General features: G+C 37.6%; 1 protein-coding gene and 1 long non-coding RNA gene across 9 annotated transcripts in view; both read right to left on the bottom strand.

Annotated features, from left to right (window-relative positions):
• Positions 1 to 24,362, bottom strand: part of LOC134223511 (trehalase) — a 155,088-nt gene that overhangs the window by 67,102 nt on the left and 63,624 nt on the right. The window contains exon 1 of one of the 8 annotated variants that reach the window (XM_062702681.1): positions 7,269 to 7,597. The exons of 5 other annotated variants lie outside the window; for them this stretch is intronic. In XM_062702681.1, the coding sequence (XP_062558665.1) occupies positions 7,269 to 7,282 (14 nt within the window). In that variant the 5' untranslated portion in view covers positions 7,283 to 7,597. Of the gene's footprint in view, positions 1 to 5,666; positions 6,234 to 7,268; positions 7,598 to 24,362 lie in introns of those variants that run through there. 2 more of the 8 variants (XM_062702672.1, XM_062702674.1) reach the window with 2 other exon arrangements.
• On the bottom strand, positions 15,271 to 15,697 carry LOC134228005 (uncharacterized). The gene is made up of 3 exons (XR_009983817.1): positions 15,585 to 15,697; positions 15,448 to 15,525; positions 15,271 to 15,386 (listed from the first exon to the last, which is right to left on the bottom strand). It is a non-coding gene; the product is annotated as an uncharacterized LOC134228005 (long non-coding RNA).

Here is a 24,362-nt window from a genome sequence, read left to right as displayed (position 1 = left end):
TTTGGAAGGATTTTCTTCCATTTACTCCCGAAATCTTGAAAGACACTTCCTCGGAATCCACTTCACACCGGGTCACGTTACTGGTCCAGTTGAGATACAGTGTTCGACTTGGTCCAGATTCCCCTAGCTGCTGTGCTATCGATTTATCCACTAGCGTTAAATCCGATCCGTCGTCCAAGAAAGCATACGTGTGTACAGTACCAGCTCTACCGGTCAGTGTTACAGGAATAACGCGGAACAACGTTTTCGAGTCTTGGTCACGATGCGAGTGATTTTCGACAGTAATTGTTCTAGCCTTATTTTCCACCTTGGAGTGGAGTAGCGAGTGGTGCTTGAATTCACAACCATCAATTCCACATTTAGTCGATAAACGACAGCGATTTTTGCCGTGTTGGTTTAGACAAGTCCGACACAACTTCAAATTGTGAATACATTTCCAGCGACCTTCCACGTTGAGGTCTAAGAACTGCTTACATTCCTTGACACGATGGTCTGCCGTATTGCAAACTGGACACTTTCGTGCTGTGGTTGAATCGTCGTTGTTCTTACCGTTACTTCTATTTGGTAAACTCTGCGATGCATGTGCAAGTAGTTGATAATTTTGTTTACCCTTTTTTCTCTGCTCCGTTACTCGTCGATCGATGGAACAATCTACTATTTTGGTGACTTGACTGGCCGCCTTTACCACGATCGACATATAACTTGCGAAAGTTTGCAATGTTACGTCTTGCATGGTTTGCTTGTGCATTGCCCACTGCAGCCTCATTTGAGAAGGCAACTTATCCTCTAGTTCCTGCAGTAGTGCAGGGTTATTCATATGAGCAGTTTCTCCGGCAGCTTGCAGATGGTCACAAAGACCCTGAAGTTCCATTCCGAATTCTATTACCGTTTCAAGACGTTCCATTCTCGGTGCAGGAGTGGCGCGTACTCTGTTCAACAGAGAGGTTACGAGCAATCCAGGTCGTCCGTAGAGCATCCGAAGCGTTTCGATTACTTGGGGCACAGATACAGGTAAAAGTAGCCGACTGCGCACAGATTCGCGAGCTTTGCCTCTCAAGCATCGCTGAAGTCTTATCAAGTTTTCAGCATTACTAAACCCACAATTTTCCGTAGTTATGTCATACTGGCTAATAAAGATGGGCCAATCTTCCGGGTTTCCATCGAAGTCGGGTAGATCGCGGGACATTACACGACGAGCGGCGATCTGGGTGGTTGTTGGACCCTGGCTTACTGAAATATCGTCTCTCGTGTTCACACCGGCGCGGGCTGTTTCGATATGTCGTACGTTACGTGGTATTTGGAATGTCACTTCGTCTGCTAGCGTCGGCAAATGAGTGTTCTGAAGTGGTGGAGCTACTCGCTTGACTCTGGCGCCACTCCTATGATTTCGAAAGACACCAACATCTGATGACTCAGAAGGAGTGTACTCGAAGGGCAGCGGAGGGATATCAATGCTGGCGTCATCCGTTACAGCGCTGACAGGTGGTGCAGGAGGGATTTGGTGTACAGAACGACGTATACGAGGTTGAGGTTGAGGAGCTGCAACTCGTGGCTTGGGAACTGGTCCTGTGTTTGCAACGATGGATTGCTTGTTGGATCGATGCTTAATTTCTTTTGCGGGAAGGATATGACTACTCGAAGCAACAGGCTGCGGAGGTGGCTCTGCTGGATTACCCTCGGTAAAGGAAGAAACTCGATTTCTTACTTCATGTCCGATTCTGCGTTGAATGGTTTCCAGATTTGGTACCTGTGTAGCAGTACCAATTGGTGTACTGCCTGTAGGCTCCCTTGTTCCGTCATCCATCATCCATTGTAGAATGCTCTCGCGATTACTCTTGTGACTCCTGTTGCTTGCTATGCTCCCTCTTTCACTCGATTCGTGCATCTCCAAAAGAGCGAACTTCTCTTTGAGAAAAGTTCTCTCCAGCATTTCCTCGTCTAATATTTGTTGATGTTCCTGCTCGATTCGCTTTTTCTCTAAGGCTTTCTCCTGCAGAAAACGCTTACGACGGATTTCCTGTTCTTCACGCAGCCGTTGTATCTCCAGCACTTTACTGGAAGACGCTCTTGATGAACGACTGCTGATGCTGATTGGTGAACACTCGTTGCAGGTCCATGTACGATGCTCAACGGATCTGTTTACTCCAGCGCAACTAAAGTGGTACCATTCCTCGCATTCTTCGCATTGCACCATATCGTCGGCCCAATCTGGACGATTGCATTCCGGACAGGCGCTGGCAGAGTCGTTGGGTTCGACCCCTTCCAGGTTGGCGTTGAGTTTGTGAGCCATATTAGGTAAATTCTTAAGTTTGTTCGAGAATACCACGTAGTTACACTTTCTTTCAGCAGTTAGAAACTCTTAGTTCGTGACCAGCTTAAGCTAAAATTATATTTCTTAATCAGGAAAAGCTCTCTTTGTTGTTGGAAGAATACTTACAATTTAGTGTAGGGTTCTTTTTCTCACAAGTAGATTTTTAGCTATGGATTCTCCAAATTATGCAAACTGCAATCATGCAAATTCAATTGATTTTCTAAACTGTATAGTATTTCAATTTTACTCACGCTGCACTCAACTAATTTAGCCAACAGGATCTAATTATGATACTCCGAAATATTGATCATCTCTTAGAGCTATAGGGATCAATTTTAGGTTACGATTCAGTTCGATGATTTTCAATATTATTTCCAAACTTACGTTGATAATTGTAGAAATTCACGAAGTATTAAAGATAAATGTAGTACAAGCAAATATTAATATAATTTCTTGTAGTTTTAAGCAATCTAATCTAATAATTCACTATTTGGAAGCTGAACTCTATCCACGTTTTGCCGTTTCTCCAAGCGGTTTGTTTACCTTTATTATATAGTTCTAATATAGCCGTATTACCTATCACTTTATTGCTCAGGTATTGGTACGTCATACACAACCAGTGATTGGTGCAGCGTTGCCAGGAAGTGCAGCAACACTTGTCATAAAGCTATTTGCACATATGTTTACATAATTAGTAGTCGCAACCAATACAGTGCCAGCCATTGATTGTTCAACTATCTTCCATCAACCGTGCTTCCCTCTTTCCGTTGGGCCAAAACAACAGGGAAAATAGTTGAAAAACAACTTCAACAAATCACTGTTCAATTTTTATCGTAAAAAAGTGACAACATGTGCAATGTTGGAAAAAATAGAACGGAAATTAACGCAACCGGTGGAAGCAGGTTCATAATATTGTAGTTGGGAAGAATTAATCATTTACGCCATACAAAGGAGGTCCTCCGTCCGTTTTTAAAAAGTCTTTAATGTGTGAATCTTTTTAGTTTGTTTTATTTGTTCATTACTTAGAACAGATGTTCATTTTTAAAGAAATATATTTACACTTGAGTTCTAGTACATATCACCAATTATACAGCCAACATATACCTACGATTAGTAAATAATTTGTATGCATTACTGCGCTCCACAAAAATCCCACATTGACATAGGTTGAAACCAACTACATACTTATTACGGGACCGATTTGCGATTCGAGCGTAACTTATTTTGTAAACATACATTGGAGGGTGATTTCTTGCTAATGCAAGTATATCCTGAGGAAACCATGATATGCATCCGACAGAATAATGTTTCCTCTATTAGAAAGGGAAATTAGGTTTAGAGAAAAACGGTTGTATTGTACGAAATCCATAAAACAATGTTTGTTTACAAAATAAGTTAAGCCTAAACTGCAAATCGGTCCCGAGAAAAATAGAGGTGCTACATTTAAAACTCAACCAGTTGTATCCCAATACGTGATGACCCCGACAACTGCGGGGGAGCCACTGAGAAACGTCTACCGAAAACAACGGCCACGGTGATTTACAATTCACCACACCAAAGACAAAACACATTGATTGGAATTAAAAACGTTGCCGTGTGAAATTGATGGATGGCATGGCATCTGGTTTGACGATAGACGGTAGACTGTGTGCCTAATTATAAGTATCTTATCTGGCAAACGGACATATATTTATAATTATTTATGATACTGATAATCACGTTTTGAATATGACTAGTTGAACATTCAATGACTACGATTGGCATCAATCGTGTGTAATAGGAGAAAATCTTTGTTAAACACCAAGATGAAACAAAATCAGTTTAATGGCAAATGTTCACGGAAATTGGCAATTTTATAAAATATCAATATCAGATAACATTTTCGGTGCATATTTGCTAGGATAGCAATGATTACCAGAGGTAAAAAGGTGGAGCATCACAAAGTGCTTCAAGTTTCTCATCAATTATATATGAAACTCGGCTTCTGTAATGGATTATATATTTTGGTCGAAACTATATTTAAACAGCACTGAACAAAGTTAGACAAAAATGAGAGAAATTTTGGGTAACACCTAACAACCATTAATTTTAATCTTGTAAAACAATGTGACTCTTGAAAGGGGTATATTTGGCGCCCTAATAACACTTTACTTGAATGTGTCGTATCTCCAAAACACTTCCTGCTATCAACTAATGTTGACGGCACTAAATATATCTGTCCCTGGACTTGAGATGATTGTCATTCGGTAGGTATCTACTATTTTATGATACTCCTCCCGGCTGACATTGACTGTGACATCGCCGGTGACGTCTTATCAGTGTGTCTGTCGGTGGAATCCCACTTTTAACGCATTCATAAATGCAGTTCGGTCACAGATATAGAAACGTACCGTTTGTAAGGTTAGCGCCAACTTTTAGTGTGACAATTTTATGGGCAGGTATTATTACTCGATTTGAAGGAAAAATGATAAAAAAATTGAGCACATAAATCATTCGGTAATTCGGTATATGGATGTGCAGTACATTATGCATGGGTGTTAACAGTATTGTTATTATTACCAGAATTATTGATACTGCAGACTTATATTTTCTCAAGAATACTGGTTCGAATGAGTGAGTTCGTACCGGGGATACGATTGATGAGTTCGGCCTTCTGAAATTCATCGAAATGGTTCTGAGCTTTGAGGCTGTCTACGAGATAGAATTGTGCACTGCCACAATACATTTTGGATCGACTCACGGGTGTATAAAATGTGTCACGTCATGATTTCTCAATTCGCCGGTTTATATTGGTTGGAGTCTGTTACCGACATAATCGGCAATAGGATATGGCTTTATTAGAATAAAAAAAGTTTTTTCTTCAGATATTAAAATTCTCGACATACATACGATAAAGATTGTAGGTGATAAAAAGCTCTTAAATACTATTCTACAAGCATACAAGTTATTTTAAGAACATTTGGAGATTTTGCCCAACCTTTGTTCTGGAGCAAACCACCGTGCGGTTAAAAAAAATATCCTGGGCCGAGGTGAATCGATTCTTGAATTTACATTGGCATACGTGAATCTCGTTAATGTTTTCATAACATTTCAATTTATTCTTATCAATCAGTATTAAGAGCATTATTGCACTTATTGTTATGGTTAATATACATGTTCAAACAATGATTCATGTTACATATTATTTGTCCGGCTGTTACACTACCAATTCATTGAATCACGTGGCATGAAAAGTAAACAAACCTGAGAAAACAAACCATAGCCTGCTCCGCTAACGTGTTGGTAAACAAACTGCCACGAGTTCAAAGTCTTTGCCACTCACCCGCAACAGAAGTTTGCCTCATCCCAATCCTACCTGAACAAACTCAGCTTCAGCGACTGGCCGTAAAGCGACCTTCGCTGCGGTTGCCGAGACAGACGACATCCATCGGTGACAATTTCGCGCAAAACTCCGCCGTCGCCTCTGCTGCTCGGTGCCCCACCACCGGCGACAATGCTGACGGAAGTAGCCGCCCCATTAGTGATGCTGCTACTGCTGCAGCAGGCTCGCACAGCTGTGACATTGGTAGCCCTGCAGCAACGGGGTTCGCAAACCTCACGGATGGTGCCGGGTTTTATCAAAATCGTTGACACATTTGTAGTGCCGACGCCAACGTTCGGCGCGGCGGTTCCATTGAACTTGACCGCGAATCGGCGAAACGTGCTCACTGCGGTGACGACCAGCATCGTAAGGTGCTGCACTTCTGTATCGCGGTTGCCGTAACGGGTGGGGCATCACAATATGTGGGGACAAGCGACTAACTGAGTGTATCGGATATGATTAATCAACGGACGACACGGAATTGGACTGACTACCGATCGATAACTGGACTGCCCACGGGGACTGAATTGCGCACCGATAAGAACTAAATTTCGTATTTCTTGCTACCGTGCAGAAGGCTGCAAGCAAACTGATAGATGGAGGTAAACATTCTAGAAAAGGTGGCACGAGGCAGAGCTTCTTACTTTAATCTAAACAGTTCATGAATTAGCGATTCTCAACTACATGTTCATGGAAACATCCTAGATGACGATTATTTAAATGCTAGGAATCGTGCCGAACTACAGCTGCTATTACACTTATATCAAATTGTTTGTCAATTTACACCAATCGAAAAACTAAATGTACTTTAACCCGGATTTGTTCTAATACGAGACGATTCTTATATAGTAGATCCCACTGAGAATAAAAGAAAACAAAAGTTAACTCAATCGCCTTTAGAAGGGCGATTTGAAGTACGAGCCTAGGAACGATTCAATTGCAATTCTTCTGGCGTTACCCGACCAAAAATTTGGAGTACTTAAATGTTTGTTATTATTTTGTAATGTTACTGTTGAGAACCCCAGATCCAGGCTGATGAAACGAAAGAAACGTGTCGGGACGAATCTGATAACATCGCAAAACGTCACCGAAATTATGACGTACTCATGATCATGCTCGTTAATCACGAAGACGATTAACGGGAATAAATAAATCATTAGTTGCGCAATCAAACTTCGGACATCACGTTGTGTTCATACATTAAACAGCGTACAATAATGTGAGCATGGAGGGCTCGCCGGGTAGCAGATCAGTAAATAGCGAACAAAACAGATGTTCTGCAGAATTTTGAAAATAAAACCATTGATAAAAATTGAGTGGGTACATAAGATAATAGGGGTATACACTTAACGGCGTAGGTTGCTGCGTATCTGATTATAGAAATGTTTCACACTCAACCACAAGGGACATATTTCAAATCGCCTATGAAACATTTCCATAAACAGATACACAGCAACCTACGACGTTAAGTGAATCCCCCTAATATTAAAAAAAGAACAGTTACTATCATGTTGATCGTAATCTGCAACAAGTAGTTATTTAATAAAACAAACAAACTAAACCTACTCAACTAGCACTTAGTGTAAATGTAGTCACCTGATGATATGCATATTGTCCTATGATGTTGACTGAAACGCCTTGTCGGTGTTGAAATAGATCGTCAGGAGTTGCGGCACCACAGTCAAAATTGGAATAAAACGGCCATGGCCATCAGTGCGATACGATCGCTCAGCGAGCGAAAATTACGGTGATTTCAGCAAATCCTTGTTTAAATTGAACTCTGGTTTAACGGAACTAATTGGACCTCACTACATATTCGCTGTGTAACTGTTTGTTTGCCACTTTATCGATGTTTGCCAATCTTGAAACGGAATCGAAAATAAATAAAACCACATCTATTGTTCCATCAACAGAGCGGGAACAATAAAAAAGAAAGATTGTTGCTCTCGTCACTGATGGAAATATTCTTTGAAGGCGAGGATGGGGGGAGCCTACCTCCAAAACCCATGCGTTTTGACAGTTATCTACCCTAAAGCCAGTATCTTCAATCTACCCAATATTTTTGGGAAGAATAACCAATGAAATAGCAGCGTCAACCTATTTGGGAAAACATTGAAATGCATAGTAGAAGTAGACTGATCCAATTTTTTTTTAAATCTGGATATTCAAAATTCACACATTTTGGAAAAATAGAACAACTAATAAAAACTCCCCAAACCTGTACGTTCCTGTACTCAAATCATACCTATGCAGATGAGTGGCAAAGATTTAATTTGATCCAGAAATATTGAAACTTAAACAATGGAATCACCAAATCATTTAAGTGGAGAAAAATGCGATCACGTTTTTCCACATACGACTTGATGTTGATGGTACTTAAACATGGTGTGTGATATCGGTCTACACAATCAAACAGTAGCGCTGATAAATAGTTAGCACTTTCAAATTAAATTTGTTTTGTTGGCAAATATTAGTTCCGCCCAAGTGGGAACGATAAGTGGTTGTATACACAATGGAATATTGTAAAAACATTTCCACCTCGTCAATCGTGATAATCAATAATTTCCGGAAGCATAATGTTATTCCTTCTCGTATATCACATTCACTCTATGGTGGATTTTGAAATCGAATCGAATAATTTATCAAAATTCAATATTTGCGAATGTACTGCCAGGTGGATAAGCGGATAGAAGAAGTCAAATGATGATAACAGTTTAGCGCCTTTTTCTATTTCAGGCGACCAAATGAAAGAATCGTGGTTCTTTGATCAATTTTGCATGAAAGGCAGTCATGAAAGGATGTTGTGCTTCATTTTAAAATTGAAATTTCTAAATTATTTTAATAGATATATGCGAAGAATAGTGACTAGTCGACAAATTAATCATATTCCTTTAATTTACCGTGTTAAAACTGCTAATAAACACAAAAACAAAGGAGATATTGCACACTTTCATGTCCTGTCACGGGACAAATATTTTTTGAGATTTTTGTAGCATGCCATTCATCATTCGCGTTTCTATAGATATTGAAAGAGGCAGATATGTAAACATCGTGAGCAGGGTTTGCAGAAATCGCTCTCAATAGATAACGAACAACGATAAAAGAGAGGCAAAAACTGTTCTGAATCATAACAAGCCATGATAACAAATTTATCAAACTTGTATACAAGTGCGAAAAAACAGAATCGGATAGGCAGCCCCCACAGAAAAATGGTGATTCTCGCTTTGTTTTCGCTCCTTTCGTGTTGGTTACTGCACAGCTGTGTAGAACAAGTTGAAATACATCATCAGAGCCAGTGCTTCCCGCATTTGGAGCTTTCTAAAAGAAATTTATCATGGGGTATAACATCCCGAATCAGTTCTCTATCATGACAGCTTGCGAAAAAAGTTTCTCGCGGTATGCTACATAAAAAGATATTTTAGTTAGGGACTCGGCAGGTATTTTCGTCTGTTCGTCATAGTCTCGAAAACCAATAAAAGAGACGTTTTTTTTTGTAAAACTCATGCGTACCAAATTGTAAGCTCAGGAGAAACGTTCTGCTATAGTGGAGTTCTAGCAAATGTACGTTGCTTTCGTTGGTTTTAGCCCCTATGACTATGGACGGAAATACCTGCCGTGTCCCTACTAGATAAAGATTGTCGCTGTCCGGAACATCTTTTGCTGGCGAGGATAGGGGAGCTAAATGTCAAAGAAGGAAAATCCATACGATTTGACAGCTTGGTATCCAACATGTTCCGGACAGCAGAAAGGGAACCGTAGCGACCATCTTTAACTAGTAACTAAAATATCTTTTGCTACATATCGTATATGTATACAAAGATGATAAGTGAGAGATTTGCTCTTTCTCTTTATGATTCAATCCCTGATCGTGAGACATCTCTCATTGAAAATGAGAAATTTCAGCACTCTATAAGAGACTCAGGACCGCACTATATGGGACAATCTCATACAAATGGGCGGCCAAAAATATGTTTTCAATAAAAACTATTATTATGGAACATATATTATATGAAAGAATATTTAATAACCCTATTAACCCTTTTAGGCCTACGCACGGGGTCATATCATATATGACCCCAAAAGAAGAATGGATGTATAAAGTCGCACGATGGATAAAAATGCACACTGTATTCAGCAAAATTGCTTGAAATTAACTTCCCTAAAGGGAAAAATATCAGGCAGGGGTGATTAAGGTCTTACGACAACCTAGAACGTCCTGAAGAAGGTGAAGTGAGGAAAGAGAAAATATTAGGTATATTTGTAGCGAATGGTCCTGTTTCAAAATAAGATTTTTGTTCAAACGTATCCGTAGAATTACAGTGATGTACAACAAACTATTTTTAATCTTCCTCGGACGTCCTAGACCATTCAAACTGTTCGTGAGTTCGGGACTTGAGATCTACAGCAACAAGAAAGTCATTTTTCAGTCCTCAAAGCTTCAATATGTATTCAGTTATATCCATTACAGCTCATGGGAGGGCAAAAGGTATCGTAAGATAGTTTGAAATATTTTGAGTCATCAAAACTGTCCTTGAAATCGGGACTTGGGATCTACAGCTGAAGGATGTCTTTTTTCAGTCCTCAAAGCTTCAATATGCATCTAGTTGTATCCATTACAGCTCATGGGAGATAGTGATGAACTTTATTTTTAATTTAAAAATCACTTTAATCAAGAAATAAAATTAAAAAAAAAACTCATGGAGGGCAAAAGATATCGTAACATAGTTTTGAGATATCCTGGGTCATCCAAACTGTCCTTGAGATCCGGACTTGAGATCTACAGCTACAATAAAGCCTTTTTTCAGTCCTCAAAGCTTCAATATGCATTCAATTGAATCCATTACAGCTTCTGGGACGGCAACAGATATCGTGAGATAGTTTTGAGATATCCTGGGTCATCTAAACTGTCCTTGAGATCCGGACTTGAGATCTATAGCTACAATAAAGCCTTTTTTCAGTCCTCAAAACTTCAATATGCATTCAGTTGTATCCATTACAGCTCCTGGGAGGGCAAAAGATATCGTATGATAGTTTTGAGATATTCTGGGTCATCCAAAATGCCCTTGAGTTCCGGACTTGGAATCTACAGCTTCAAGAAAGTCTTATTTTAGACCTCAAAGCTCAAATCTGCATTCAGTTATATCCATTACAGCTCCTAGGAGATCTCCCGGCTCAAAATTGCGATACTTGGAAAATTCTAGGTCATCCAAACTGTCTTGTAGCACAGAATCTACGTTCTTAAGCTTCCAAACTAGCGTGTTTTGCCATTCAATGTCTTGATTTACGTTCAACTCTGTTCATCACATCTATTGGAAGAAGAAAACCGCTAGATTGGTCTGATATATTCTAGGTAATCCAAAATCTTCTTGTTTTCGTGACGTGCGATCATCATAATGTGACAGTAGCTTTTTGTCTTACACAAAATTTTGATACGAATTCAACCACACCCGTTACATCTCCTGGAAATATAAAATGGATCGGCAGATAGTATAAATGTTCTAAGTCATCCAAACTATCCTTTAGGTGTAGTCAACAGATGTAGCCATGGCTTTTTCCACTACTCAAGCATTTGATACGTATTAAACTATATGCATTGCATCTGCTGGAATTCAGCAGACATCGTTATATAATTATGGATATTCTAGCTTATGTAAACTATACTTTGGTTGATGCATATCCAAGCTTGGAGCGACGAAAAAAGCAAGTTTCGGGCTGTAGATCGCAAGTTGTGCACTCAAGATGACCCAGGATATCTCAAAACCATCTCACAATGTCTCTTGATCTTCAGGAATATGTTATGGGCATGGTTGAATTGCAAGCTTGGAGTGACGAAAAAAAAACTTGTGTCGTGGCTGCAGATCGTAAGTTCTGAACTCAAGGAAGGTTTGAATGACCTAGGACAGCGGTTCTCAACCTGGGGTACATGTACCCCTGGGGGTACCTTCGCTGGCCCTAGGGGGTACCTCGGACAAACATGCGTAATGGCGGACGTATTACAATTCCAATCAAAACTCATTGATATAGTTTTGATAATTGTGTATTTTTATTTCAAAATATATTGTACATAATATGCAATGCGATCAATAAATCCCAATTGAATTCTGCCTTCCACAACCAGCACAATATATAAAACAACGGAACAAAAGATCGAACGAGCAAAACGTCAAATGAACAAAATGATTTTTTTTCACTAATGCTCGGTTGCTTCGTTGCAAGAGGATTAGAAGCATCCTTCTACGCATCTCGGAAGCCTTCTTCCAAGCAGCTTGAAGGCCTTCTTAAAAAAGGCTCGGAAGCCTCCTGGGCACTTCAGAAGCCTCCTTTCAAGTGATTAGGTTGCCTCCTTTCAAGAGGCTCGTAAGCCTTCTTTTAAGAGGCTCGTAAGCCTTCTTTTAAGAGGCATGGAAACCTCCTTTTAAGAGGCATGGAAACCTCCTTTCAAGAGATGCGGTAGCCTCCTTTTAAGTGATGCGGTAGCCTCCTTTTAAGTGATGCGGTAGCCTCCTTTCAAGAGGCTCAGAAGCCTCCTTTCAAGTGGCTGAAAAGCCTCTTTCCAAGAAGCTCGGAAGCCCATTTTCAAGAAGATCGGAAGCCTCCTTTCAAGAGGATCTTAAGAGACCCATAAGCCTCATTTCAAGAGGCTCGGAAGCCTCCCTTTCAAGAAGCTCAAAAGATTTCTTTTCTAGAGGCTCAGAAGTATTCTTTCAAGAGGCTCAAAAACCTCCTTCCAGGGTCAGAAGCCTCATTCCAAAAGGCTCGGAAGGCTCCTTTCAAGAGGCTCTGAAGCCTTATTTCAAGAGGCTCAAAAGCATACTTTCAAGAGGCTCAAAAGTCTCCTTCTAAGAGGCTCGGAAGCGTCCTTTCAAGAGGCTCGAGAGACTCTTTTCAAGAGGCTCGGAAGCCTTCTTTCAAGAGGCTCGGAAGCGTCGTTTTAAGCTGCAAAGGAAGCCTCCTTTTTAGTGGCTCAAAAACCTTCAAGAGGCTCTGAAACCTCTCTACAAGAGGCTCAGAAGCCTCTAATGAAGAGGCGCAAAACTCTACTTCAAAGGGATTCAAAAGCTTAAAGGCGCTTCCCTTCAAAGGGCTCGGTATTATTCTTTAAAAAGGATTGGAAGCCTAATTTCGAGAGGGGGTACCTCAATTAATGCAAAAGTTCCAAGGGGTACCTCTAGAGAAAAAGGTTGAGAACCGCTGACCTAGGATATCCAAAAACCATCTGATTATGTCTCTTGATCTCCAGGAATATGTTATGGAGATGATTGAATGCATATCCAAGCTTGGAATGACAAAAAATCTTGCGTTGTGGTTGTAGATTACAAGTTCTGAACTCAAGGACAGTTTGGATGGCCCACGATATCCTCAAACCATCCAACTATGTCTTTCAATCTTCAGGGATATGTTATGAATATAGTTGAATACATATCCAGGCTTGGAGGGAAGAAACAGACTAGTGTCGTGGCTGTAGATCGCAAGTTCTGAACTCAATGATGGTTTGGATGACTCAGGATATCTTAAAACTATTTTACTATGTTCCTTGATCTTCAAGGATATGTTATGGATATGGTTGAATACATATCCAAGCTAAGAGTGACTGATAAAGCTAGTATGGTAACTGTAGGTGGCAAGTTCTGGACTCAATGACAGTTTGGATGATCTAGCACATGCCAAAAAATATTTTTTTACTGGTTTTGTCATTTCTCCATTATTAATCACGAAAACAAATGGAATATATCAAATTTACTGGGTCATACATACCGCTTGGAAAAATTTGGGCCTGACAGGGTTAGAGCCATTGTTAACACTTCAGAAATGACATGAGCGAAAAAAAAATTCAGAATTTTTCGTTCAATTTTGTTTGTTTGTTTCCAGTACAACATACATAAAATAGCAAACAAACATATTTCTAGTAGTAATGTTGTACATTTTCTAATCATTAGTAGGTATAGGACTAAAAATCACAATTTCTAAGAAAACTTCGATTGCAGCGTTTTCGAAAAAGCGAAATATGCGTAAGCAAGTCACTCACTAAAAGGTGGTACTAGGGTTATATTTCATTCCCCCATTTACAGATGTAGGGACATTTGGGGACACTAGCTTTGCGGGACCATTTTATAGCGAAGAATTATAACAACGAGAGTTTTTCTTCTTTTTTCAAATACCACTTAAATTGTCTTCGATTTTTTGTGATTTTTTTCGAGCGGACAACTCATTTCATTGATGCTGAAGATCTCAATCGGCTAATATCAAACCGCTTTCAAACTGGTCAAAATGATTCAGATTCCCTCGAGGACTACATCCGTAATCAACCGTTTGGCTAGTTTCCGGTTGGTCCCTACTGCCGTAATCTGAGAAAGTGACGTAAGCGCCAAATTACAACATGCATGTTTTCCATTTTTCTGTTAAAGAGCTCGATGAGTACTACTCGTTAAACCCATTTTTGGAGAATGGCGTATACGTGGGCATCTGGTCTGTGAAAAAACGGGACAAACGCGCTTACAAAACGGGACATGTCAAAAAACCTTGCGACAAAATTCATGGGCTGTAAAATTTTATGGGCTGTTAGAATAAATCATTCATCACCATAACCTTCTATTGTTTTAAGTTAGTTGAGGAAAAATAGTAAACTACAAATATTTCACTCCTCGAAGGGGCGCGAGTAAAACGCGAAGGAACAAAAAATTACGCATTTTTTCAAAATATTTTTAGAAAAATTGTGGAATTTTGAAGTTTTATTTTAATTTACTCTTAAACATGGATTTTATTACTGACCAATATCAAAAACTTTTTCCAATTCTGAACAATTGAAAAAACCAAAACAAATAGTCAAAATACCCTGTCTAAAGCCGGTCCTTAAAAATATCAAAAGACAAATGCGAAAAGAGCAATAGGCTGGGATTTATTGATTTCCCGCACGGAGATTTTCGTTTACCAATTAATGGGCACTTTTATGTGCTATCTCTTTCTCTCTGCTAACTCATTAATGAGTTATGCCGCTGAACTTCAAAAAATGGGTAAATTTTTCTGCACGCAGACAGAGATACCATATACACTCAGGTTTTGACGTAGAACTTACGTCTCTCTTTACTATACCGGGTGTCATTTCAAAATATTCAAATCGACCGCGTTACGCTGTGTTGAAAGATTTTAAACGTTAATAGCGTTCGTCTCAGTGGACGAATTTCTGCGGTAAGCCCCTCAATCGACAGATTTCAAGTATGCCTTCCATGTCCATGCTTGATAAGACCCGAAAAACTTGTTTCAATAGGCATGAAACTGTTTTCAATGAAAAACATTGAGATCAAGGGAACCTATAAATATGGGTACCGCATAATTCTTGCATCATTCCATTACCACGTTCTGATTGGTGCAGACACCAGCGAATGAGCAGCCGCTGGGTCTGCCGAGAAGCCTGGAAATTGCCAACACGGGGAAGGTTTCCCAAAATAATAACCCCGGAATAAAACGACCGTTGCTGGTGTTTACGATAAGGGGATTATTATTTTCCTGGAATGCATAATTCACGTTTGATTAGTTGTTTTCCTTGTACACATTTTCAATTTAGCTACAATTTAGTTACTATCTAATTTGTCTCACTTACGTTTAGTCCCAATTTGTAGCGATATGACTTGTTGAACCGGTCTAATGTTAAGCAAGATAGAATCGCAAGATTTGCGCTATGTTTCCGTACTACAGTTCCCGTACTATGTATCCGTACTGTAATTATGTTAGCCGTAGTTATTTGCATGTAATTAGATAAGTTAATTTAACTGTTTACCACATAAGTTCAGATTTTGTTCACTATATAGGTTGTAGGTTACATATTATAGGGTAAGAATCTTCTAAACTGCAATTCCTGATGAAATTCACAAAACTTATAAGAGTATAGAATAACTTCAGACACACAGAGATTACCTTTAAGCACAATAGTATAAATATAAGTATTATAATTACACTACTTAGAAATAATCAATATTTCAATGATTCCACAGCTAAATGTTTACTTTGCAGGCACGCTTTCTCGCTTTTGTTCTAGCTCCTATATCATTTGGTCTATCTGATAACGTGATAACTCACCGCACACAGAAGCAAGGCGGCCGTTCAATCCATCTCATATACGTACATATTTTGTTGCGGCGGTTAGGTAAAGACACTGCACTATGGTCCAGGATTCAGATTTTCGCGGAAAGATGCATTTTACGCCAAAACTATATTTTTTAGAAAAAACTGTTGTTCTACAAAATTGTTCGAAATAGTAAGGCCATCATTATGGTTTTACCAAAAAATAGGGTGGCCCATCATATAAAAAAAATAGAAAATATTTTTTTTATTTCTCAGAATATTGACATGTTATGTTCTACAATGTTGTAGCGTAGCTTATTCCAATCAATTTTGCTAAAAAAACTTTTTCTGTAGCTCTTAAGTTGGCTGATTTAGAGCAATTTTACCTAATTGGATTAGGGTGTACCTCAAAAAAACTGTATTTTTGATCTACTTTTTTTGTTTTACATTTCTCGAAAAAGTCGTCTTCAGGTGACTTTTAGAGCTCAAAAAATGCAACTTTTGATGGGTGAATATGCTCAATATCTTTTTCCGATCAAAAGTTATAATCGTTTTTCTGTCAAAATTACATTTTTTTCATAAGTTGATATCTCCGGTTAGGGCAGACCAAAAAAATATATTTACACAGCATTTGAAAGAGAAATTATTATTCTTTATTATGTCAAAAAATTGGGGATATGTTATTTTTTTATCTCAAGTTTTATCAATTTTACTAAAATCATGTTTTTTCAAATAAATTAATATAACTCGACAACGGAAGAAGATACAGACGATATTCTTATAGCAAAACACGCGTTTTGAAAAGCCCCAAAAGTCTTCAGAAGATGACATTCGTGAGAAATGGAAAATAAAAAATCTACAGCTTAAACACTTTTTATAAATTTTATCATTATCATCGTATTGCAAGATTTACGAGAAAAGATGTATTTTCGGTCTGAAGCATACTTTTAAGAAACAAAATTTGTTCTACAAAGTTGTTCTGGATACTTGGGCCTTTATTATAAAGTTACTGAAAAATAGGGTGGGCCATTTTATAAAAATGTGAAATTTTTTTTTTTTATTTTACGGAAAATTGACATAAAATGTTCTACAAAGTTGTAGCGCAGCTTTTTCCCATCAACTTTGCTATATAAACTTTTTATGTAGCTCTCAAGCTCACTTGTTTAGAGTAATTTTACTTACCAGGATTAGGGTGTCCCTCAAAAAAGAATATTTATGATCTGCTCATTTCATTTTTCATTTCTCACGGATGTCACCTTCTGAAAACTTTTGAGGCTTTTTAAAACGCGTGTTTTGCTATAAGAATATCGTCTGTATCTTCTTCCGTTGTCGAGTTATATTAATTTATTTGAAAAAACATGATTTTAGTAAAATTGATAAAACTTGAGATAAAAAAATAACATATCCCCAATTTTTTGACATAATAAAGAATATTAATTTCTCTTTCAAATGCTGTGTGAATATATTTTTTTGGTCTGCCCTAACCGGAGATATCAACTTATGAAAAAAATGTAATTTTGACAGAAAAACGATTATACCTTTTGATCGGAAATGAGATATTGAGCATATTCACCCGTCAAAAGTTGCATTTTTTTGAGCTCTAAAAGTCACCTGAAGACGACTTTTTCGAGAAATGTAAAACAAAAAAAGTAGATCAAAAATACAGTTTTATTGAGGTACACCCTAATCCAATTAGGTAAAATTGCTCTAAATCAGTCAACTTAAGAGCTACAGAAAAAGTTTTTTTTAGCAAAATTGATTGGAATAAGCTGCGCTACAACTTTGTAGAACATAACATGTCAATATTCTGAGAAATAAAAAAAATATTTTCTATTTTTTTTTATATGATGAGCCACCCTATTTTTTGGTAGAACCATAATGATGGCCTTACTATTTCGAACAATTTTGTAGAACAACAGTTTTTTCTAAAAAATATAGTTTTGGCGTAAAATGCATCTTTCCGCGTAAATCTGAATCCTGGACCATAGTGCACTGTGATTTATAGAGGCGCGCTGGCGAACGTTCGCCAACATAGCGCAACGCGATTTTTTCCTTTCATTCTGACCGGGACAAGCGAAGCAACCGCATCATCGATTGAACAGCACTCACACTTTTTAGCAGGGGATGAAGTCTGCACCTTTTTCGGCTCGACACCATCGAAGCGACCATCATCAGCCGAAACCTAGCCAGTACATCAGCAGTCCACCCTACAGACCCGACAAAGCAGCAATGCTGAGCAGATACCGGCAGCAGCAGCAGAGTCGAGCCGAGACCGGCCGGCATCGATACTGAGCCGAGACAGACTGAAGAAAAGCCACATGATGCATCATGTATGTCCAAAAAACAAACGGTTCTTCAGAGAGCCAATAATAGAGATCAATATCAATGCTTTCAATACCCTTCGGGATAGACATAGTTCTTGGGTGCCAAATCCAATATTCTAGAGATAAAATTTTTATGCGTGATTGTCATAAATAGCGTCAAAACTAACAGTGGATAATTTTTCTGATTTAACCACGAAGTGGACGAAGGACTTCGCTTGACCTTGCCTTTAAAGATTCATAAGATGTCCAAATCTCTAACATAATCTTATTTGGATAAAAAGCACCGATAACAGCTCAAACATTAATAAACTATCAATCGATTTTTCATCAAATGCTGGATTTTTTGGTATTGATAAAAAAATATGTAGATAAACATTGTTTGATACTGACCGCACACAAAGCGAACGTGACTGAATGATCGTCCCATGTTATGAATTCTAAATATTATCAGCCGAAATCCTATGTCCGGGTGTTTCCTTCCTTCTGCTACTAACAATGTTGTCTCAGAAAAGAACACCCTACTTCCCACCTGAACTGCAATTCTAAGCTCGCTTGCCCGGCTTATTGGCCTGTATCAAGCGAAAAGTCCCGTTAGGAAATAGACGCCAGCAGCGAGCAACAAGCGTAAAAAAGAAGAAGCTCTTCTCGAACGCGTTGATGACGCTTTGGCTGACAAAGAAGCGGGATACAAGACACTAGCTGATTGGCCCACCAATTGGAAAGCAGAGAAGATTCAAAATTAAGTAGTATAAATGAAAAGTGCATTCGCTCGCAGAGCATTCAGTCTTTTTTATACCATCACTAGAAATTCGCGGTTATTTGAAAAGATCGTTTTCTTATTTTTTGCACTTAGCCGAAGCAAACAGCCTTTTTCAAGGCTCTAAGAGTTAAAAATAATGTTCTCCTTCAGTCGCTATCGTACGGATTTGAAGGCCCTTCAGTGGAAGGGCTGAGATACAGTCTACATCCCCTGCTGAGCCAACTTGTGGTTTATTTCAGGCAATCCTTCAGTGGGAAGGTTGCCACTGTCGAGGCTAATATTTCGTGACCGGACAGATACTACCTGATTTTTTTTTTATTATGATTCTTGTTCGAGGTAGATTTGAGTTCTGTGTCGGTTTGATGAGAAGATTTTGCCAAGGAATGGTATGCAACGCCGATTATTTATCCAAAATAGTTGATGTGAGAAATTTGGACATATCAAGACAAAATTTTCAAAACGACTTATCTGCTTTTGTAAACAAAGATTCAAACGACGATTTGACGAATAGCTTTCCCATGCAAACCAACACCGTCAAAAGGTAGCGGAGTCCATCACCTACCTATTCATGGTGTTGGTTTGCGTGGGAGAGCTATCAGATTCGTCAAATCGTCGTTTGAATCTTTGTTTACAAAAGCAGATAAGTCGCTTTGAAAATTTTGTCTTGATATTATGTATTTTAAAGGCATGGTCAAGTCAAGTCCTACGTCCACTTAGCGGTTATGTCACAGACATTACCCACTGTTCGTTTTTTTTTACACGGTTTGGTTTTAGTCGTTTTAGACCTTCAGCGTCAATGAAGCAATGAGTTAACCCTACGAAAAAATTCACAAAAAATCAAAGAAAATTCAGAGGGTATTTAAAAAGTTGTGAAAGTTTAGGTTAACCGGGAATTTAATGAAATCCAAACGCGTAAAAAAAAACCTGGGTGTAAAAGTACCCATTAATGGGTAAACCTAGTTTGCCCGTGCGTGGTAAAACTCTTTTTCATGAATATAAGTGAGGAGAAATCTACGGATAAAAATAACAAAAATCTCAACTAGAACAGAAAATCAATAAAAAATTTTTTTTTCTTATTTTGAATTTTGATATTGGAATCAGTTCTTCACTCATTAATAAAATGTAATTTTGATTATGTCCATGAATATAATTGGAGCATGTGAATAAATGTCAAATCTAATCAATTCACAGTATTTTTCGATCGAAATTGATGTGAATGACGCTGAAAGTAGCCTTACTTCGGGGCCATCCAGAAACCACGTGGTCATATTTTTGAAGATTTTCAACCCCCCCCCTCCCCCCATGTGGTCTATCGTGGTCATTTGGCAGACCCCCCCTCCCCCCCCCTTTGACCACGTGGTTTTTTTTTCAAGCACAAAAATTAAAAAAAAAACCTATGTAACTAAAACATATGGTTAATCCGATCAATTTTGAAGATGGACAATTTCAACTGATTCAAAATCAAACTAAAACCCAGCATGGAAATTATAAATTTTCATTATTTCGAAGATTCTATTTTTTCTCTAATAAATAATCTAGAGCTGGCTCATCTCTCAAAATTTCTAATTCTTCATTGAAATTTTATTTTGATATTGACTCGTGGAATCCAATGATGCCATACTAAACATATTTTCTCGTTCACTCTGATGTCTTTCGAATAATTTCCCAAGGAACTTCTATTCCATATCTCGAATATGCTTCAGTCAATGGTGGACTCATAGAAGAATGAATGTATTATAGATCAATTATCATTTTGGAGTTCGGATCATTCGATTTATCCAATTAACCAAATTATGAATGATGTATGATATAATATCCCATTAGGTCCATTGGGTTGATATGGCAATTGTTATTTGTACAAGCTACTACAGACTTTTTAGTTGTTGTTATTTGTTGTTATTATGTTGAGCTTTTTAATGGAATGTCTTTACTTGTCATAAGACGAGTTTGTACCTTCCCATTTAATTCCACCACTTGATTGTACCTTGACAGATACGTATTTCGACCTCAACAGTAAGGTCGTCTTCAGTGTTTCGTATTTGACTCGACTTAGGTTATACAAAACTTTTAGGTTTTAAAAATCGTCCTGGAAGTCGTAATGTTTGAACTACTTAATCATTCAAGTCCGTGAACCCAGTGCTTCTAAGGCCCTACAAAAAGGCATAGTCATTGTGCAGCTTGATGTTGACTCAAGATAATTTTGGGTACCTTGTCTCTTAGATCTCATGTTAATGGAAATTAGGATCATATGCTTATTTCATCGGATTGGGTACATACCGATGATGAGGACATTACAAATGTCATGATTGATCACCCGAGAAGTCGTGGGCTGAACTTGAGAGCAATCACTGGCTTAACGTTCAGGATGACCCATCTTATCTGAGTGTTCAGAATGATTCAAACATTTCAACTTCATTTGCATGCTCTTAGAATCGAAATCTTCCCAAAGTTTCGGATAACTGAGTTTTCAGGGTCAGTCAAATTTGAGCTCCCATATTTTTTCTGTAAAACCAATATCTAGATGAACAATTTTACTGAAGAAAATGGTGGTCTAGCTCTCTTTTGTGATTTAATAGCCAATCTAAAACGCTGGGCATATATGACCCATCCGTCCTGAAAGGGTTGAGATTTGTTTTGGAATTCAATTTCAATCGTTATTATAACACTATTTATTACCCTAGATTGTTTTAGGAATTGGAGTGTTTTTTTCTGGAACACTGCCACTTTTTTTCATATCGCCGGACTCTTCTTAGTTCTAAGACCCTTTTATGAATTTAAAAGCATTTTATTTAGAATTTCATGTTGATTTTTTAAATGCAAACTTCTCTATGTCATAACCTTTTTCATACGCACTACTAGAATTTTGTGCATTATTGATCGAAAATTTAAAAATGCACCTAAATGTTCTAATTAGGTGCATTATTAAATTTTTCGATCAATTAGCCTAATTATTCAATATCATAAGAACTAGGCTTCTTAATCCTAAATAATTGCCTACATGTATTGCTTGGATAAATTTTAAATTCCAAGATCTTCCTAATTTTCAAGAATAATTATTCTGGAGTTGCAAGGGAAACCCTTCAGAATAGTTAGAAGAAATTCTTCGGAGTCTCCACGGAAAAATCTTCAGTATTTCAACGATTTTTTTTCGAAATTATGTGGAAAAGTTCCTAAAAAAGGTTCGGTAGAAATTTTGAAGAACTAGAAGAATCCGTAGAAGGATCCTAAATGCATGAAAATTCCAATAAACATCAAATTCCGAAGAAATTCCAGTATGAATTAAAAAAAAAATCCAGCTTACTTTTTTTTACAGATTCTCTAAAAATTTTTTCAAAATCCTGGGCAAATTTTATGAATCTTCAAAGGAAATTCTTCTAAATTTCCAATGGAAATTTTTTTCGTTTTTCAAAAAAAAATCTTAGAAATTTTCAGCAGTTTTTTTAATTTCCAAAAGAAATTATTTGGAGTATACCAAAATATTTCCGATGGAAATTCCTAAGATTTTCCAGTAGAAAATCGAAAGTTCATCTAAAACACCAATAATGAATTTCCCGAGGATATTTCGATGTTTTTACAAGTGGAAATAACGAAAAAAATTGCACTTTTGTAGTACTTGTGAAGGTTGTACTTTAGAAGCAATTCCAATAGGAATTCCTTAGAAAATTAAATCAAAATTTTAAAGATTTTCTGATGTGAAAATTCCTTAAAATTTTTAAATCATTTCTTGTGCTTCTTTGCATGGTAAAGATTTAAAGCAATGTTTAGCTGAACCTACAAAGAAATCAAAATGACTTTCCGAAGAAGAATGAATTTCCCATGAAGTTTTGGAAGAATTTATGGTGCAAATTAAAAAAATTACGAACCTTGAGAATTCTAAAGATTTATTCTTTGAAAATCCAAAGTATTTTTTGAAGATAATCCATAGACTCTTCCGTGGAAATTCTAAATAATGCCTCGAATAAAAAAAATATTTGGAAAATTTAAAAAATGTGATGGAACTCACAAAGAGCGTAAAAAATTTCATTTCAAAATTCCAAATTTGAAAACAAAAATCCAAAAACAAAAAATCAACGGTAATATCAAAGTGTTTCATGTGGCATTGGCTATTTAATTTCTCATGAAAATTCAGAAGATTTTTTCTTGAAAATTTAGAAGTCTTCTTCTTCTTCTATGGCTCCATATTCCAACTGGAAGTTGGTCTGCTTTTCAACTTAGTTTATTCTATTAGCATTTCCTCAGTTATAAATTGAAAGTTTTAAATGCCAGCAATTGTACGATTATATATCTTGTGTAGCAAGTACGAAGGATACATTATACCTAGGGTGTCGACAATGTTTGACACCCGAAAACATCCTAGACAGGAACGAGAATCGAACTCGTCATCTCCGGATTGGCAATCCTATGCCTTTGCTCGTAAGGCTAACTGGAGACTAAACATTTTGAAGTGCACTCCCTAAAATGCTCGAAAAACTTATTTTGGAAATGAAATAGAATTTCTGGTGAAGATTCGGAAGAACTTGTCGAAGAAATTCATTAGAATGTAAAAAAATATGAAAATATTTCATTTTTTTCCACCAAAAATTATATGTATTTCCCACGAGACTGTTTTGAATTTTCAGACAGAATTCACATGGAATTTTTTTCGGCATTTACACTGGCGATATTTTGTTTTTTTTTTCATGACCAATTTGTAGCAACATTTTCCAGAGAGAATTGTTCAAAAAACATTCTGAATGCTAGCACTTTATCAGGATTGTATGAAGTAAGGTCAAAGTTTTTACAGGAAATTTTTTTACTGGATTTTTCCTGAATATCCACAAGACATTCTTTTGAAGATTTTTCTTGAATTATTGTAAACAGTTTTCAAAATTGTAGCTGTAGTCCGCTGATGCAAAAGTGTCGGCGGCGTGATGCCAAAAACCATCTGCGGCGGAATTTTTAGAAAATATTTTTTCATTTTTCTTTCCCAATTTTTTTTGGTGAAAATTGAGACTGAAACGCAACCTGCTTTTTCGTTTATTTTTTTTTATGGAAATAGGATCTAAAGCTAAGTTGGCCAAATAACTCAGATATGCATCGGCGTTGCAACCGACGCTGCGTTACCGGGTTTTCTCGATGCTTAATGCTAAATTCATTTTAACACTGAGTTGAAAAGACGCTACGTGGGCATCGGCCCTAAGATGCGCTTTGCGTTTAATGATTAAATCATTAAATTTTGATGATTTGTATTTTTTACACCGCTATTGTTATTTACCAAAAATTTTCGTGTTAAAAAAAAACACGTGGTTCGAGAGCAACACCCCCCCCCCATGTGGCTTATCGTGGTCATTTTCCAAACCCCCCCTCCCTTATATGACCACGTGGTTTCTGGACGGCCCCTTCGCGGAAATCTTGGTATTGATTCAAAAAAGACAATTTCGTCGCGAAATGTAAAATAAATCCTGGCTAATTTATAGGCTGGTTTACAGCACGGACTCTTAGAGATTTCTACCGAATTGTATTTTAAATCGGACTGAAATTCTAATTCAACGGAATCTGCCCACACAT

The sequence above is a fragment of the Armigeres subalbatus genome, chromosome 3 (assembly GCF_024139115.2).
Source record: "Armigeres subalbatus isolate Guangzhou_Male chromosome 3, GZ_Asu_2, whole genome shotgun sequence".
Taxonomy (NCBI): Eukaryota; Metazoa; Arthropoda; class Insecta; order Diptera; family Culicidae; genus Armigeres; species Armigeres subalbatus.
Note: the sequence above shows the minus strand (reverse complement) of the source record. Positions and strands in the feature narration are given on the sequence as shown.